Raw genomic sequence first — 20626 nt, forward strand, 5'->3', positions numbered from 1 at the left:
TCTGTGGCCATTGTATCAATGTCCTCGTTACCTGTGTCCTGAAAATTTTCCTTTAAATCCTTTTTAAAAGTTGACCAATTAGTTTTTTTAATATTCCTGTAGGTATCATTAGGGTTATCTGCATGTTCAAGAATGAGGTCAAACTCTATTCTGTTGTGATCAGAGAGAGTGACATCATTGCTGACATGCCAATTTTCAATGTTGTCCACAATGTTATTACTACATAAGGTTATATCTATAACTTGTTCCCTCCTAATATCATTAAAAGTTGGTTTATTACCTTTATTTACAATATGTAGTTGTGTCCCCAGGATCCAGTCCAAAAGTGCTGTCCCCCGGGGGTTGTTGTCTGAGGAGCCCCAGACTTGGTTCCAGCTGTTGGCATCAGATCCTATAATGATACCCCAACCCTTTACCCTACAATGATCCACCAACTTAATTAGTAAATCACTGGGGGGCGGGGATGGACTATCATATGGTAAATAGACGGAACAATAGATGTTAATATTATTGTTTTGTTTGACCCCAACTGCTACCATGTCCTCATTTGAGAATTGGTTTATAAGCCACGCATCAATTTCTTTACTTACAACGATACACGCACGGAGTTTGCTGTTGTTAGTACCAACAAAGAGTTTTAAATCCTTTGAAAAACCTTGTACTTTAAAGTTTCTTGCATTAAAATAAGGCTCCTGAATGAGAGAAATGGAGCCAGAGTATTTAATATGCGATTTACTAGTGTTATGATTTCTATGTAAAAATTGATCATGTGTAGTCATAGCCGTCACACAGTGATGGAGATTTAACTGTGAGATTTTTATGGCTACACTTGACCTATCCCTACGCCGATTATTGAAAATTAAATTTTTACCTATTCACCATTTTCCATGGCAGATTCCTCCTGGGTTCCTGCCTGATTCTGGCCGTTGGTATCCTGTTCTATGTCCATGTCCCTTATGTCATCCTGCAGCTTGGTATCAGCCAGGAGATCCTCGAGGCTGGTGGCGCCCTCCATTTCCTTAACTCCCCTGAGTTTCATGGCCTTTTCGATGCCTCCACCAACAGCCTTTACCTGGGAGAACATTGCCACTGACACTAGGTTATCCTCCCTGATTAAGTCCTTGATTAAGAACTCATCCATTTCTAGAATAATGGAGAAATGTCCCTTATTTGTGACCTCTTTCTTCTTGTTTAGGAGTCCACTGCAGACTCTGATATGTGTTGGCCTTTTAGAGCCATCCTCAAAGTCATCTACCATGTAGTCCAGGTGAGGGTTTAGAGCTCTGATAAGAGCTACAAATTTCTCCCTGGATCTCCAGATGTTCTCTTTGATACCCTTGATCAAGAAGTACCTGTAGGGCCTGCAACCAGGTCCGAAGACCTTGTATCCATAATCGGATCTGCCCTCAGGTATGCCAGCCCTTGGAATACAGTCTAGAATCCAATTCATGTATTCTTCATTCTTGAGGACGTACCATACGCCTCCCATGCTCCTTCCTTTTTCTACCATATCCCTTACTATATTGAAGGATGGTTTAACCACAGCATCAATATATGTGTTTGTCATGTATAGCTCCAGGTGATTGAAGTCTATCTGGTCTAGATCTGAATTTGATCTAGTGGATCTTACTTCAATTTTAAGACCCTTTTTAAGGGCCGTTGCAAAGGAGGAGGAGTTGTCAAGTTTAGCCTTCTTAGGCTTCGCCCCTTGACCATAACCTTCCTCTCCTTCCTTTCTGTTCAAATGTTTTCTCCTTTCCTGAATAGTAACAGAATTAGATGTTTGCATATTGACACTAACAGAGTTTGGCTTAGCTGGAGGATTTTGTCCGCTGCCTTCACCCTTTCCCTTTTCTCCCTTACTTCCCTTTTTTGGGGCGGATTTCCATTCTCCAACGTAGTCATTCTCATTGGTGTCATTTACATCATGAAGAGTGGCTTTAGTGGACTCAATAGTGTCACTCCCGAAGCTTGTGTTCAATTCTACTCTAGTTTTTTGAGCAGCATTGAGCTCTTCCTGAGTGAAACCATTGAAGCCACTGCCGTCACCTTCATCTATGCTTTCCATATAGTTATCAAGAAACTTAGTGTGACTATCCACTGAAGAGTCTGAGCCAGAACCTGATTCTGGATCAGACTCCACAGCTACGGTTTTGTCCTGCAAATTAGCTTTAGATTTCTTCAATGTTTCTAGGGTTTTGCCTTTAAAACCTTTAGTTTTCTTACTAGCCAGGGGCAAGGGAGGAAACTCTTCCCCCTGGATAGATAGATTGCTCGAGGTGGGGGATTTTTCAATACACCCCTCCTCTATTTTCTCGGCATTGGCTTGCGCCTCCGCTTGGGGTGTGCTGCTGGACAGGGGGGATACACCCTTTACCTTGCTCTCCTTTACAGGGGTAGCTCCGGTTCCGGTTTTATCATCCCTGGCCAGAGGCACAAAGGTTCTTTTTGTACCTTGAAGCCTTGGAGAAGATCTTAAGCTTTCTTGCACAACCTTAAAATTTTTCAATTTAGAAGGACTTTCATTTTGATTTTTGTACTCTGATAACAATGCACTTTTGCTATTATTAAAAGTTCCTACCTTTCTTGGTGTGTTTTCCCTCTTTTTTTTCACTGTGGAGGACTTCGTCGCTTGCTGGGTGGGGGCTGCCAAAGTCACAACAGACCCCCCTGCCCCGTCAGTAGCTGGTAGAACGACAACATTATCGCCGTCCTGCAGATTGGCTGCGCTGCCGGCACCACTGTCAATCTGGGTCCCAGTGTTTCGATCACTGGTAGGTGTATCATTGTTAGAGCTTGACATATCTGAAATGGATGGGGTTAGGTGCCTGTTAAACCTAAAAGATGTGATTTCGACACCTAAAAAAAATCACATGTTGTTTGCGGGAAAATTTTAATTATTTTGGGTGGTTTGGTTAAGTGTGGAGGTAATATATCTTTAGTTTTTTTTATTTTATTTTATTTCACTGAAAGTATAAAAGAAAAGAAAATAAGGGAAAAGTTAGTAGCAGCCGTTCTCCATGCGGGAAAAATTAAAGTGTAAAAAAGGTAAACAAGAAACAGCTGTTTATATTTTACTTTCAGTGAAAAGACGACATTTGTTTCAGGGGGAAGGGAGTCAAAACCTAAGATTTTCAGTGCTAAGAATTTTGCCGTATCTTATAGCTAAAGGATACAAAGGAGTCAAATACTTAAAAGTGAGTCAATTATATTCTTATCCTTGCATTGTAGATCCGTTGTCCAGGAAAGACCACTAGGAGGTAAAATAGCACCTAGTGGATAAAAAAGATATGTGAAAAGGATCAGATATATTTTCTACACACCACCTTTCCTAAATATTACTTAATACTCGAGCACCAAAGTTTGAGACAAACTAGAGTTGGCACATTTTCAACATCCAAGGCAGGGAGGGATATTTTATTGAAGATCAATTATCTAACTCTTAATATCTTAAATGTGCGAATTGTTTCTTCTACGGGCTGGTTTATCTTTCACTCTTAAACCAATGTATAAGGAAACTGGACACATATAAGACAATTTTTTTTTTTTTAAATTCCTTTATCATTATTTGTCGCACCTGTCCATGAATCACGACATTTCCTTGCTACTGCTGATCATATCACTGACCTGATAGGTATTTTATCAATGTCAATGATTTGAACCAGAATTTATAAACCTATTCCTTTCCCTGTTGTAAAGCATGTCAAAGGGGGGAGGCGGATGTGCCACTTTTTGAAACCAAAACTAAAAGTCAAAGGAACTCAACTAAAAAAAGAGTTACAGGTCTGAGATTTTGCATGGCAGTTGCTTAATAGGGGTACAATATGGAACTGTAAAGAAACGGCGGCGCAACCGCCGAAAACCGCCGAGAAAAGGCGAAAAAAATTCGGCGGGAAGCGCCGGTTTTCGGCGGTTGCGCCGCCGTTTCTTCACAGTTCCATATTGTACCCCTATAAAGCAACTGCCATGCAAAATCTCAGACCTGTAACTCTTTTTTTAGATGAGTTCCTTTGTTGACTTTTGGTTTTGGTTTCAAAAAGTGGCACATCCGCCTCCCCCCTTTAATCCATTTCATAGCTTTTGTGACTAAGTATGTTTGTGTATGTGTGTGTCTGTTTGTATGCTTTTGGTAGTTTGAAATTGCGCAGAAATTAAAATAAAGATTCGGAAGTCACAGTCTTACCGTAATCATATAGGTAATCAAACTTCAAACAAAGTTTTTGAGCTAAGAATTAAGACAACGTGGTTTACAGTCCATTGTCCTCTCCCTCCCAGGCATTCACCTTTTGTTAGTCATCAAAATGCTGTAATTTCTGCGCAATTCATTCATAATTGTGATCTTGCTCTAAAGATATTCATAAAAATGTTTGTGTGTGTGTGTGTGTATGTAAGTGTGAGTGTGTGTGTGTGTGTGTGAGTGTTTATTATTATAATGTATTACAGCAGAGAGTAGAATATTAATTTAGTTTAATTATTGTTTATGTAAGTCAGAGATATAAGAGGGATAAGGAAAATCTAACACACACAAGGTTTGAAATGTGAAATTCTGTTATTTTTTTTTATAAGTTTGTAAGTAGGATGAAAAAATATATTAACACAGGTAGCAAAGAAATGGATTTCATGTAGATATGGATGTAGACTGCGCAGAGACTTCATGTTATTTTAGATAAGGACAGTCGGACGGACACAAACCTAGAACAAACAGTTGCTTTAATAGTTGTTTATCGCATCGTTTTATAGACAGCTTTCCGCGGATATTAAAATGAAAAAGTAATATGATTATAACCATTTTTAGCAAGATATTGTATTTTAAATTTTATGATTTTAATTTAATTGTCTGTTAAACGATGCTATACATAATTTTTCAGTATGAATGAGAACCGGTTCTGATCCAGCGGATATTAATTTGTTTTGAAGCTATACTGGAAAAAATATTCCCAAAAAAGTAGACTTGTTTGACATATTCCTTTTTCCTTGATTTTAATTGTGTATTTGATTTCCTCTGCAATACTAAACGTTTGTTTATTTTATCACCTAGAGGAGTATCATTATGTAATATTTAAGAATGGGCCAAAATCTTACAATATTCCTTAGAAATGATCTAACGCAGCTTATACCAACAATGATATAAATTCGGGAAAAATCACGAAACCTATACGTGTTTTTCAGCTGTCGTTGGGGGACAACACATCGTAAAATTGACGACCTCTCCATTTGCCCCCCAAATATTATTTTATATTGGTTTCGCTTGTTGGTTATACCTTATACCTGGATCTAAAGTAATCTTTCAAATGTGTTTAAAGACACTTCTAGCGTTTCAGCCTTTAGGTGCTTTGCACCTAGAAGATATTTCTTGCTTTTAAAAGAGTAAAAAACTTCAAAGGGCCTCTCTTGGACTTTCGCCTGTATTTTCAATAGCTTGTAAGACAAAGAATTTGTTAAATTAGAATTCATTTAATCAAATGTTTAAAATAGACACAGAATTTGACAATTGCTCTTCCCCTTAACTTTAAGCTAAACTAGCGGCTATGCTTCAGAGACCTCTTAGGGCACTAAATGAAAAAAGGGTGGAAAGTCGATCATTCACTTAAATAAATTTTTTTTTTCAATTGGGGCGAAGTACATTTTTCTAGAGGCGATTTCTTTTGGGTGGGTGGTGTTACCCTCCCTTAAACTAGATTTAATCTTTCCTGTAAATGAGAACCATATTGGTTTATGCAATAGTTAGGTAGATACTTCGCTACAGACAGGTCCTATCTTTCCTATAATATCAAGTAGTAAAAATTTTTTTCTGAAGCTTAAGATTTCATAAACTATTGAACTGATTCGATTTCTTTTTAGGGAAACTTCATATAGGCCCCAGAAAGGCTATTTTATGGCCCCTTTTTACTCTAAATACAATGCCCTAGATCCTAGTTGTGATCTACTAGTACTTTTATATATTACAACGTTTTTCTACCTTTTACTTTTATTTATCTATGATAGCTGATGAAATCTAGCTGACACTATTTTGACAAATTAAAGGATAGAAGTGAGAGATGCATATTCAAGCAATAGGATTGGAACAAAGTTCTATAAAAACAAGGATGACAACATTCACTAAAGCATAGCTAAAGCAGAAAAATGATATTTGATTAATAATGTATAAAAATGCTATGGTTATTCAACATTACTTAGAAATTTGAAGAAAAAAATCCGTAAAAATAAATCTCAAATTCTAAAAAGAATCTTGTTTTGTATGACTCTCTGATTACTGAGTTGCTATACTATATAAATTGTACATAACTGTTACAGGAATCATCATACTAAGTTTGAAATCAATAGGCCAATTCTAACATGCCTATTAATATGGACTTAAATGTGTTCATGTTTAAGGCTAATACTAACATGCCTATTAGTATAAACTTGTGTTCATATCCTAAACCCCCCCGACGACTTTCCTTCTCTTTTTTTAAGAATATTTATCTCTATTCAACCTTTGCAAATGGAAGGACATATGCGAAAACCAAGACAGACAGACAGACAGACAAACAAACATAGACTAACCTATTTTTTATGATACAAATTGGGATGAAAAACATTTAAGCTAAAAAGTACATTTACTTTTTTCCTACCGAATGTGAATATACTCTCTGCTTTTTCCCAGGGATAAGACAATGGCCGATAAATTAATGTACATCCCCAATGATGATACACATAATTACCCCTTTTATAGTTTACAATTATTGGTTGAAAGGTTTGGACACTCAATTAAATGAACCAACCAATGAAAATTCAATAAAAGTCCCTAAGGTTGTTAAGCCAACGAATAAGAAAAGGTTATTATAAGACTTTGGGTACTAGTGTAATATACAGCCCAATGTCCCCTCCCTCCCTTGCTTTTCCCACTATTCTATATGGAAAAAATTATGGATCATAAACTTGAAAACATAAGTTTTTGCATTTCTTCAACTAGATTTTCTCTATTGAAAATTCGGGAATAGTCCCTTTCGGGGCGTTTCGTTGTATTTTGAAAATGACTTTTGATAGGTTATTTTAGGTTAGGTTATATTGGGTTAGGTGATTGCCCCGCAGGGTTAGGCAATTGGTCCCACAGGGGCTAGAAATAGGAGAAAAGCTACTGTGAAAATGTGAAGAATCGCCCCTTATGGGGCGTTGCCACGAAAGGGACTAAACCCGAAAATTCCTCAATGTATTTGTTTGTCTTTTCTATATTTAGTTTCAACATATTTAATTTTAAGATATTTGTGTGTATTTTTTTACGATTAAGAAAGCGCAATAACTCTATAATCTTTACCAACATTTTTTATGTTTTTTATTAAATGATATTTTCAATTGATGTAGATTTACTAGTACAAAGATTCTTGAATTTGAAATTCCTGGGATGATAGGGCATCATGTATTTAGCAAAACGTCTCTAGAAATAAGTCTAATTCTTAAGTACGTTAACATCAAATTTCCTGTCTTTAATCAAGATATTCTAAAATAGTAGGTATTCTTTTTCATTTATATTTAAAGTGGCATCCTTCAATATGTTTGTCCACCTGATTAATCGAGCTTCACTTCTATGGATGAAATCCTTGGTGAAATTTATGTATTATAAAGTTGAATATGAGCCTTTTGCAGAATTTCTGACTAAAATTGCTTAACTTTTTATCAGAGTATATTAGGAAATAGAATACATTTCATATAGGTATTTTTTAAAAAATATAATTTTTTATTGTCATTATTGGAGTTTTTAGAACAATGAACCCTTTTATTGCATGACCTATGTTTTGAAGTCGTAACTGTGCAGTGTGCAGGGTAATTAGTAGGCCTAGTTTTGGCAAAGGAATTTCCCTACATAAAAAAGTCGTGCACTTGATATAGCAGCATTAGAACATATTTTTCTCGTATTCATTCGAATCCGGTGGATAGGAAGCGGTTCTCATCTATACGAAAAAACTATGTCTAGCATCGTATTATATCCAGTTTTCTACGATGTAGAAATGTACAATCATAAGATTAAAACCAGTTTTTTAGCCGGTGCCTTCGGCACCTCGGGGCTAAAAAAACTAGTTTTAATCTTATAATTGTACATTCTATATCCGCGGAAAGCCGTTTATAATACGATACTAGAAATAACTATTATCGTCTTTATTTTTGACGCGGCGCTTGGTCGAAAAACAATGCCAATGAACGGATACGCTACGTGTTACGTAATTTTAATATTTGTAACCATCCAGAATCGATATAATATTACTCGGATGTTGCACCATATTTTTAAATACTCTGATAAAGTAATACTCACAGCTTGCTAAATTAACAATAACCCTATTCACCCCTTTATTTCATAACCGCTCGACCTACTGGATGAACGAACTGAGCAATAAATGAACTCCATATTTGCAAGCTAAATTGACGAAAATGTTCACCTGTCAGTATTTCCACGTATATTTTATGTCCATTCCATCTTGTCATATTTTTCATATCTAAAGGGATAAGACAATGGCTGATAAATTGATCCCCAATAATGATACACAAAATTACAATTAATGGTTGAAACGTTTGGACACTCAACTAAATGAACCAACCAATTAAAATTCAATAAACGTCCCCAAGGTTGTTAAGCCACCGAATATGAAAACGTTATTATAAGACTTTGAGAACTAGTGTAAAATCCAGCCCAATGTCCCCTGTTTCCATGCATATCTAATTTTATTTTAAATTTATTATTTTTTTTCAGTTTTAAGACATCCAAAGGAGTTGGTTACTCAGCGCATTTTGTTGGCAACTGTCTGGTCCTTACTTGTATGAAGGTAATGCAAATGATTTTCCAGTATGGCTTCGAAACCTATTGATATTCGCTGGTTTAAAACCAGTTCTCAGTCACATTAAACAATTATGTTGGCATTGTATAACACAATTTTCCATTAATATTAAAACAAGGATGACAACATCCATAAAAGCAAAGCTCTGAAACGGTAGGACAAACAGAAATTAACACTTGTATAATGTCAGAACTGAATAATCAGAATGCGAATGTTTAAGAGTCAAAGCAAAATTGTAAGTAAATTTGTTGAAAAACTGCTTGATACAGGATAATGATTATGGACATACTTACACTTTTAGGACTTATAATATTGTACTTTGTTGTCTCAGGAATCAGTATACCAAAAATCAGACCAATCGGATAATTAGGTCACATACAAATTTGTTGTTAAAAATGTAAAAAAAATCAACATGTTTAAAATGGACGTACGGACATTCTGGTAATGATTATAGAGTTGCTACGCTTTCTAAATCGTACCTAACTACTAAAGGAATCACCATGCAAAATTTGAAATCGATAGGACAATTCTAACATGCCTAAATTAACGAAAAAAACTAATTAAAAAATTTTAAAAAATCAACATGTTTAAAATGGACGTACGGACATTTTGGTAATGATTATAGAGTTGCTACGCTTTTTAGATCGTACCTAACTACTAAAGGAATCACCATGCAAAATTTGAAATCGATAGGACAATTCTAACATGTCTAAATTAACGAAAAAAGCTATCCGTTACGGACGTACGGACGGACCGACCCTAATTATAGAAAAGCTTCGCTTTTAAAACTCATAACATTGATATCAGTTTTGTTAGCCCGGACCTTTGGCCCCTCGGGGCTAACTAAACTAGTTTTGATGTTATAATTTTTCATTTATGTACATATTTCTGCGGAAAGCTGTCTATAATACAATGCGATAAATACTATTGTTTTATCATCAAATTTAGTATCGAAGATACTCTTCAAGTTTGCCTCTAGTGGCCTCGCCGTAAGAGGAGTTGGTAACCCCTCCTACTATTTTTTAGTTGTTAGAAAGACAAAAAAAAATAGATTGGAAGGTAATTTTGCCATTCACATTTATTACCAAAATAATAAAGTTTTTTTTTTGGAAGAGAAGAAATATTAATGGTCTTTGGGGCCAATCTCCAAGATATGGGAATTATCGCAGCTCCCTTTTATATAGCTAAAACATATGAAAATTGACATATTGACTCTATTCAGTATTTATATAAGAACAGCGTCGCTCATAACCCAATTTTATTGCAGGTGAAAGGTAAAGGATTCCAACACTGTGTAAAGTACGAGTTCCAGCCGCGGAAATGGTACATGCTCGCCATTGTTTATATCTACAGTAGATGGAGCAAATCTGAGATAAAGGTAGGTTTCATAAGGAATTTTTTTCATTACCATGCACAGTTAGGACTTCTCAGACAAAGGTCGTGTAATCAAAGGATTGGTTATCTGTTGAATGTTACTCAACCTAATATCCTTGAATGTTAGAGTATCGCGTCCCATTGAAGCCCTGGATTCTCTAGATGATCACATTAAAAAATCAAAGGAGAATACCGCCCTTCCGATAGTATAAAGCTTTGGGTACCAGTATAATTTACTATCCAATGTTCCCCTCCCTCCCAAATTCAAGGGATTTTTAAAAAGCATAAACCTATATCGCAGTTAAGGATCTTAAAGGATAAAACATTTGATGATAAATTGATATACATCCCCAATGATTTTAAAATCATTTACCACTTTTGTAGATCAAAATTATTTGCTGATAAGTGTGAACAAACAAATCAAGATTTAATAATAGGACCCAAAGCTTTAAGCTTTAAAAAAGTGATTATAAAACTTTGGGTACCTGTATAATTTATTGTCATATGTCCCCCTCTCTTCCTGATTAAAGCCAACCTTTGATAACAAAATTACTGTAGTATTTGATAATTTGTCAAATGCTAATCTTTAGTCAAAAATGCTTTAATCATAATGTTTCCTTAAGATACCCCAAAATAGCTTTAAACCTTTCATGGACCTATAAGAAACTTTACTGTAAAGGAAAACCATATTGAATCCTTATCTACAGACAAACACATAACATTATATGAGGATATCCTTAACTTTTTGGACTAGATAAAAGCAAGAGAGAAAATACATGTTAATACTTTTTTTTTCAAGTTGTACATGTTTCCAATTACATAATGTGATGGAGAAAAGATATTCTCAAAATTTTTTTTTTCAACAAAAAAAATATTATATTATTTTCACATACCTGAAGTTAGGGAAAATTTTTTTAATGATCTGTAATAAAGCATGCTATGATTGTTTGCATTAAAGAAAAAGTTTTTTTTGGCTACTAAGTACTAACAGAAATTGTTTATCCCTCGAACAGATAAACACAACTCATTATTTTTATCGTTGTTCTATTTTTTTTAGACAAAAGATTTGCTACTTATAGATTTTGTCATCCTTGTTTATATTAAAAACAATGTTTTGTTTGAACACTTGCTTTACCCAAAATAGGCAAAGCATCTAAAAAAATTCAAAAAATGATTTATTTGCGTTTAAATTTCAAATTTAAGCAAAATATTCCTGATTCTTCAATGTAATTTTGGGTATAGTCCCTTTCATAACATCGCACCTTATAAGGCGATTCTTCGTATTTTTCACAGTAGCTTTTCTCCTATTTCTAGCCCCTGCGGGGGGCTCTAACCCTACGGGGCCAATTACCTAACCCTGCGGGGCAATCACCTAACCCATTATAATATAACCTAACCTAAAATAACATATAAAAAGCCATTATAAAAATACGACGAATCGCCCCTTATGTGGCGATGTTACGAAAGGGACTATTCCTGTAATCTTTATTAGTATTCGTCCCAATCTCTGAATATGTGTCTGTCATAACGCTCCCTTGCCCCTTTGATCTCTTAACAAAACTTTGGATCCCAAATGTCTGGGTGTTCATACTTTTTGGTGAAAGTAAGGGCCAAAAGCAACAGAGATGTCAAAAAACCAAGTTTTTTTAAAAAGAACAAACCAGCTTGTTTTTTTGGTTTAAACCGGTTTATTTATATAAAAAAACAGGTTTTTTTTATTGATAGGTATCCAAATTATAGTATTCTAATTTTGTATAAAGTTGAATTTTTATGGAACTTATTGAATGTTTTAACTTTACCTAGGTAAACAATGTATAATTATGCATTTAAACTTCTTTTAGAAAAATTATTTGCCTTTAGAAAAGTATTAAATTGTCTAAATTGTCTATTATATATAATCACCAAAGTACAAGATTTAAACTATTTAAAGAATTTTATATCAGGTATTTAGGTTTTTGACACTAATTTACTGTATTATTTACATTATAAAATTAAAAAGATAGAACTGGAAAGATAGGCCTTTGTTTAAATATTTTTTTTAAAAACCATCCCCACCTTGGTTTTTTTGGTTATTTTAAGCTTGTTTTTTTTGGTTTAAACCAAGTGGTTTTTTATGCCTACCCTGAAAAGCAAAATATGTCTTAAAAGTTTTTAAATGGTCTGATTATGAAACTAGGACAAACTTATCACTCTACGTTTTGCTAAACAGAAGATGTTCGAAAGGAAAGAAAAAAGGCAAATTTTTTTTTCATATCATGAAACCTATTTAAATGGTAACGTTTTTTTGTAGCATGGCTAGCTTGGCCAACACATAGAGGTATCAAGTAAATTCTTTACTGGATGCTTATTGATATAGGAAATCATCACCCCAAATTTCAGCCGTCTATCTTATATAACAGTCGAGAAATAAAATTTTTGCTTTTATAAAGTATCCTCAATGTTAAACATTGCTAGGTAAGCATTATCTTTTTGCAGTAATGTTAAAACAGTTCATGTCTGGATTTTTTTGTTCTTTTCCAGATTTTACCCATTTTTTGTAATGGGTAAAATGTCCACCCTCTGGAAAAATGTTTCGTAAAATATTACTTTAGATTTATTTTTAAAACTGTTAGTTTAATTTTAAAATTAGAGGTGGTAGTTTTATTTATGAGTTTTTAATATTAAAAGTATATTTTCAACCTTTTTTTTCTCTAGTTAATTAAGTATTTTATTACACTTTATTCAAAAGAAAACTAAACTCTATCCATAGAACTATCAACTTAATATATAAAACTAGTGGCTACGCCTCTAGAGGAAAGTCGGCCCCCCACTGTCAATTGTAGTTTTAAAAAGAAAATATATAAAAAAATTGGGGGTTCTTTTTTTCTATTTGCTATTTTTCCTGGGAGAGTGATGGTACCCTCCCCCTAATAGTTTTAAATCTTCCCAGGACCTATGAGAAACTACCTTGTAAAGGTTCAGTAATTAGCGAGATCTTTCGGTACAAACAAACATCATATTACTTTATTATAAGGATTGCCCAAATTCAAATAGAAAGGATATTGAAAGGAATTTCTTTGTGTACTTTTATGAAAACTTTAAGTTTTTATCTTGTGTCTGTTTTACCATGTTTTGCTGAGCTGTCCATATGTTATACAAAACTTTTATTGTAAGTAATTAAAGTAATATTAAAGTATTTATGTTATTTTTCTCTCTATACATTAAGATACCTATTCAAAACTCTCATATATTGTGTCTATTTAATTTCTCTTCCTTTCTACCTTTTTTTTATACATTTTGCGACTTAGCCCTTAGCTCCTAAGGAAAATTGATTAACTGAAAAATTACTAAATAATATATTTGAATGTTTTCTCAGAAGTATAACCCAATTGTACCAGACCTTACCAAGATATTTTGATTAAAAAAAACCCTCAACTTGTGTTTTCTCTTATGTTTTACTCTTACCTTTATCCATTTTTGTGAACACCATAAGTATTTATCTATCTGTTCAACTATCAAATTCTCAATCTATCAATATATCTATTCATTCATCCATCCATCTATCACCTATTTGTCTTTCAATTCATCTACTAAACTTGTTATTAATCTATCCATTCATCTATTCGCCTATCTATCAATCCAAATATTTATCATAGACATTTGTGTTTTAGCTACCAATGCTTCAATCAAACTCTCCTTTTACTAATCAATTAACTAGGTACAACATATCAGGGAAATAGGGGACAATTGGCTGTTTATTACACTAGACCCCAAAGTTTTAATAGCGTTTTCTCATTTGTTCGCTTAACAATTTTGGGTACTTCAGTGAGTTCTGATTAGTTTGATCGTTAAGTTAAGTGTACAAGCGTTTCAACTATTAATTGTAATCTAACGATTGAGTAATTCTATTTATCATCATTGGAGGATGCACATTAATTTATTGGCCATTGTCTTATCCCTTTAGATTCCTGCATAATATTACCTATCAATCTATTTATTTAAGTCTTGTATCTTATCTATCATAGTATCAATCTTTCTAGGTGTTTGTAAACGGACAGTTGGCTAGCAGTACAGAAATGGCCTGGTTAGTGGCTCCCGCGGAACCATTTGACAAATGCTTCATTGGAGCTACGGCTGAATTGGATAAGGTAAGAGTGACTACATGTTAATTATAGAGTAGCTTCACTGCTTGCTATGTCCATAAGTAGCACAGGAAGAGATCTTGTTGGAAGTACTTACGTAGATACTACTCTTTTTTTATTCCTTTTTTTGAATGTGTGTGTTTATAATAGTATTTGTTGTATTATTAGTACACTTATGTTATTTCAGGATCGAGTTTTCTGTGGACAAATGGCAGCTATATATTTATTCAGCGAGGCTCTTACCCCACATCAGGTATGTATATCTTTGTTCTTTCCCTCCAAGTGCCCTATTGATCAAAGAACATTCTCTTCATCTGTAACAATGATAGGGGAGGGGGTGTTAACACATATAGCACATACGCTCGTCGTCGTGGAGGTGACAGGTTCGAATTTCGGCCCGACACAAGAAGTTAAAAATGGTTTTGGCCAACGAAAATCTTTGGGAACCAGTATAGTTTACAGTCCAATGTCCTTCCTTTCTTTCTTAATATGCATAATTTAAGGTGTGTGGAATCCATCGGTTGGGCCCTGCATACAAGAACGCATTTAAGTTTGAGAACGAAGCAGGACAAACACTTAGTGAAAATCATAAGAAGGTAAAAAAATGTATACCTACTTATTTGTGTCCGTGGGGGAAAGAAGTTAAAAATTGGCCCCTGCGGGAGCTCTAACCCTGCGGGGCCAATTGCCTAACCCTGTTGGGCAATCACCTAACCCAATATAACCCAACCTAACCTAAAATAACCTATTAAAAGCCATTTTAAAAATACGACAAATCGCCCCTTAAGGGGCGTTGCCATCAAAGAGACTATACCCGAAAATTATTATTTATAAATTTGAAAATTGGAGAGATATAAACAAATTAGAGAATTATACCATAAAAAAACATTTTTGTTAAAAAAATATGATATTTTATAGAAACAAGGACTTTCTGGTAACTATTATATCTTTGCTATGCTGTCTAAAATGTACCTAAACGTTACTGTAATTATCTTAAGTTTGAAACTGATAGGACAATTCTAAGATATATAAAATTAATGATTAGGCCTATACAATGCAGACTTACGGACAGGCTCAAGTTAATAAAAATTCCGCTTTAAAAAGTACAGAGAGAAATAATAAATCCCTCTCTCTATAAAGAATACCTATTGGTTTTAGCAGATCTTTAGGGAAAAAAATGCTTTAATTTCTGTAATTTGAATATTTTCTTTTTTAGGTTCTGTATGACAACAAGCTCTCCTCCTCAATTGCTTTCCTGTTCAACCCAGTGTCTGTGGATTCAACCCTCTGTCTACAGTGTGCCCCTAAAGGAATTTTTCATTACAACAATCAATATGCCAAATGGTTGGGAATATCTTCTCTATTTTTTCACCCTCTCAAGGCTTTCCCCTTCCCCATCAAATCTGTTCATGCTCCAGAAATAATAATGACCAATAATCAATTGCCTTATGAGTTCCTTAATTGAAGATCTCCTATCTCCTACAGAAAATGATTTTTTAACATTAAGAATTTTTTTAAGTGAGTATTACTAAATCAGTCAAAATATTCAACAGTTGTGTTGGATTTGCATCAGGATTTCCCAAGATATCTGCAATTCCAATTCTCTCTTTTTCTCTCTCTATCTATTCAACTTTTCAAGGTGGGTTTATGTAATTGGATGTAACTGATGGTTTAGCAGATAGTTGTTTTTTAGCTTGCAAATATAAGAAAGATGATTACTAAATTCAGAATATTCTTGAGGTTTAATATTCTATAGTGTAAAATACCATGATATTTATTAAGTTAAAACATTAAGGCCTTCTCCCAAACTTAAAAGTCTAATGTCCTTCAAAAAATCTAAAGATATATCCTAGTGTTCATTTTTGTTTATGACAATTTACCCCAATTTGACCAAATGATAACAAATAAGTATGTTAACAAAATATAATTTGTCATATGTCAAACAATTATTTGGCATGTCCCTATTTGTGTAAGTGCACTCAGCAAGCGAGGAAACCTTCCCAGGAAAGATCTGTTGCTTACTTGGTCAACCATACATATTGTTCAACTTCAACTTAGATGAAGTTTCTTACATGTAGTTCCCTAGAGGATATGTATATATTGGTGCTATATTACAATATTTTGCAAACATACAAATCACATGAATAACCATGTAAGATAGGAAATGCAAAAGTTAAAAAGATATATAATAAAAGTTATCCACTGCAGTTGAACATACAAATCAAGTAATCTTCCAACTCACTAAATAATATTAAATTAAATATAATGAACCTTATTCCTGATTTTTTTTCTGGAGTTTGTAAAACTGGATGACCTCTTCTCTGGTGCCTACTAATCTTGTAGTTGAGAACTGCATGCATCAACTTGTCTGCATTTTCCTCTGTCCATACTTAATTTTGCACTCAATCAGGATACTTTCAGAGTATAGTTAACAGAATTCATCCTGGTGTGTGCTAAATAAATATAATTTGCAATCTCTTTCCTGGGATATCTGATATATTTGAAATCCTGCTGCTGTTTCTCATATTGTCAGCATATTATGAAGGAGGTAAAAGGTACAATTGCAAACTATTAGATGGACTGCCCATTTATAAAATTTTCAATTTCTTTTAAAAAAGCATTGAATATTTTTTTATTCTATTCTTTTAAATTTGTGACCACATGTTTAAAACCAAATTGAAGATAAAAGGTACTAATCCTCTTGTATAAGATTTTGTATAAGATTTAGGTTTCCAGTTTCTTGATCTTTCTCCTTTAGATGTTCAATTTACTACCTTGCAACCAATACTTCATTTTCAAAGAAATTTAAAATTACTACACATGAAAGCATTTCTGAAAACTTATTCTCTAGAGTAAGTCAATAAATTCTAAAGGAAAATAGACAGGCGAGAGATGGAGAGAGAATATTGACCCTACACCTGTCTATCCAAAAGCACACACTCCCCTTCCACATTTGTACACATCCATACAGACCACTAAAATGATTTATTTTCTCAGCTTCTCACCCAGGAAATTGATTTACAACAAAAACATGCCAGGCTGTCTTCATTAGTGGGGCTAGATTATACCAACCTTTTTTTCTTTTCTATTTTGTACTTTAATTATTTTTGTTTCAGGATTATTTAATGTAAATAATCCAGTTGCTAAGCTATTTATTTTTAAAAAATTTTAATAGAAAAATATTATTTTAGTTAATTTTCAGCAGAAACAATTTTCTCTCAAATTTTATGAACGTTAGATAATGAAACATAATTCATTCTTTTTATCCCAGCTTAACTTAATCTTAGAACATTCTTTTGTCTTTTTTATCTGGTGAAACAATGGATGGAAAAAGCCAGACTACAATTTATCTTCTCTGGTGATTATCAATCTTTATAATTTTATGGAAGTCTCAATTCAATAATTATTATGTGTAAAGCACTAAAAATATGAAAGTTATTTAGCTTTAGAATAACTGCAAATGCTAAGTTGTAATTTAGTTTTAACTTTTCAATACTTGTTTAGTTACAAACCATTGAGTTTTGAACAGAATTATATTTTGTCACCGTAACTTGCATTAAAACTTAACAGGCAAATTTATTATCTCAAAATGTAATCACATTCAGCAAGGTTTTGAAGTAAGTAAATTTCCACAAACTGATAGATATTATTAGTGTCTCCAGATCCATTTGTCTTTGTACACCAATATTAAACCTTGTTTTTACGTATAACCTATTGAGGTTAGAGGTGAAAATAAAACACAAATTTTGAAGTGTAAAAATTAAAGTAAATCATTTTAAGATAAAGCCAAACCTGGAATTTAACTATTATGTTTGAATAGATCAATCTGTCAAAAGTTTTATCTTTGCCATGTACAATACATGTTTGAACTAAAAAGAAAGAAAGATGAATAATTTAGGATAAATTTGCATGATATGCTGCTTTTCATCTTATCTCACTATTTTATAACATGAATATATTTTATAATTTACAGGGTGTTCAGAAAGTTAATTTATAATAAATCTATTTAATAATTAAAAATAAAAGTGATGCAATTTTTGGATGATATAATTTCCCAAAAGCTAGCTTTATCCAAAGAAATTCATCTATTTATAGGTGACTCTAAAAGCAATGAATGACTGCATTTCATATAAAAATGTGTATATGTACTAACCAATAAATTAACCTTCTATATGCAGCACAAATGACTGTTAAGATCACTATCAAAGCAAAGAAAGCAATGAATGCGTATTTGAACACTCTGTATGGATATTATGCATAAATAACCATTTAAAAATACATTTTTAACTGTTTTTGTCTCAAATTTTGCTATTATGATAGGTACTAAATACTTCTTCAGTAAGATGATAAATCTTAACTGTTACTAACTTACTTTAAAACTTTATTTTGCTAAATATTGCAAACAAACATAGACAGATTTTAGACTATAATTTGATTTATTTTAGCTCATAAAATGTAAAAGTTTCTCTTTTTTGATTATCAATGTTTTGCTACTTCAGAATTTAAAAAAGAGAAAGAGATAAATATAATGTCAAAGATCTTATAAAATATTAAAAATTTTACATTGTTTCTTCAATTGAGTAAAAATTGATAGGATTTTAAAAGTAATAAATATTTACACCTTCCCCTTAAATTAGCTTCCCTTCATTTAAACAGCTTGTTTTTGTTTGTTTGTATGACTTGATTTTTAAAACATTAATTAATATGTGATAACATTAATTTTTTATTAAATCGCACAGATAGATTATAACCCCTTAAACTCATTGTATAGCAGTTAAATTAATAATAGTTTTTTTCCCTTGATAAATTGAAAAAAATTTTGACTTAAAAGTGTGCACCTTTACTCATGAGAATAAGTAATTTATATGTTTTTTTTAACTTGAAAGCTCAAATTGAGTGGTTTCAAAATAAATACTCAGACGTAGATTGAGAGAGAAGTCAGGAATAAAGAATAAAGAACAGTTTGACTTAATAAGAGCATTTGACTGAAAGGTTACACCTAACTTTACAGAAAATATGCTTAAAATAAACCACTTTGTTAATTTGGAGTACTACTCCTAAAGAAGAACTATTTTTTATCCAAGTGATAGGTCCTTTTTTATACGTTTTTTGACCTTTATCTTGTACTTTATCTTAAAACTATTTTTAAACAACTACCTATTTGATCATCAACAGTAGTCTAAAATTATGACCAGATTTATAGTTAAGTTGCACCTGTTTATTGACCTATGATTACCTATTCTTTTATATTAATTTTACCATTTTCACATCATAGCCTCATTAAACATAATTTTAAATGTCTTTATTATGACGCGACATCCCATCAACCCTGTAGTAAAGCTGATATTGGACTTTACTGTGTTTGCAAAGTTTTTTCCCTCCCATACTTATTTTCAATATTATTGAGATGTGAGAATGGACGCTTTGAATCTTAATAGATTTACACACACAAACATATTAACCCACCCACACACACACAATCACACAGATTTTTACGTCAAACTCGGGAAATATAAGCGAAGATACTATAACCTAACAATATTTTAGATATAAAAAGAACAGTAAACTCTAATTTATACAATATGATAATCTTGAATTATATTTAAAATGACGTTTGGTGAAAATTTTGATGGTATTTACATCAAAAGTTACCCAAGTCTTTGTTAAACGTCATTGCTTCATGTACAGACAAACGGACATTAACTAGTTACCGAGCAGCTGTTCAACTGAAAATACCTGGGTGCTTCCCCACAAAGTACCTGCGGTGCCCTAACCCTGTGGGGCTACATATTACGATATCTAACCGAACCTAACCAAAATAATGTCGCTTTAACTAACAACCACCCTTCCCCCTCTATTTTAAATAATATTTTTTTAAAGGAGGACGGGTGCGGGGGGGCTGGTGCTCAAAAAGGTAGTTTTAGGGAAAACGCCAATTCATAAAAATATACACTGTAAGCTCTCAAGTTCATTTAGAATCCGGGTCTGTATTCTCTAACCAAGACAGGCACTAATATTGGAGAAAAAAAAATATTTTTAAGAATTAAGAGTTTAGTCTACAACACAGGGATCTGAAGGGATAAGACAATGCCCAATGATGATACACAAATTTACCCATTCTGTGGATTACAATTAGTGGTTGCAACGATTGGACACTAAATTAACTGAACCAAACAATCAATATTCACTAAAGTCCCTAAAATTGTTGAGCCAACCAATAAGAAATTTTATTATAAAACTTTGAGGACTGACAATTTGTGCATTTGTAATAATTGGCTATTAATGATAATGTGAATAATGCGCGGCACTGAATTCACATTC

At 33.1% G+C, this 20626-nt stretch overlaps 1 protein-coding gene across 4 annotated transcripts in view; it reads left to right on the forward strand.

The window, feature by feature from the left end:
• The window catches only part of rg (A kinase anchor protein rugose), a 150777-nt gene that overhangs the window by 31667 nt on the left and 98484 nt on the right, over positions 1-20626 (forward strand). For all 4 annotated transcript variants that reach the window (XM_080179419.1, XM_080179418.1, XM_080179421.1 and 1 more), the window contains exons 10-15: positions 8726-8798; positions 10078-10188; positions 14204-14311; positions 14493-14558; positions 14809-14901; positions 15522-15613. In XM_080179419.1, the coding sequence (XP_080035545.1) occupies positions 8726-8798; positions 10078-10188; positions 14204-14311; positions 14493-14558; positions 14809-14901; positions 15522-15613 (543 nt within the window). The remainder of the gene's footprint in view (positions 1-8725; positions 8799-10077; positions 10189-14203; positions 14312-14492; positions 14559-14808; positions 14902-15521; positions 15614-20626) is intronic.

Source organism: Acartia tonsa, chromosome 12 (genome assembly GCF_053477335.1).
Source record: "Acartia tonsa isolate MP-2025a chromosome 12, ASM5347733v1, whole genome shotgun sequence".
Classification (NCBI taxonomy): domain Eukaryota; kingdom Metazoa; phylum Arthropoda; class Copepoda; order Calanoida; family Acartiidae; genus Acartia; species Acartia tonsa.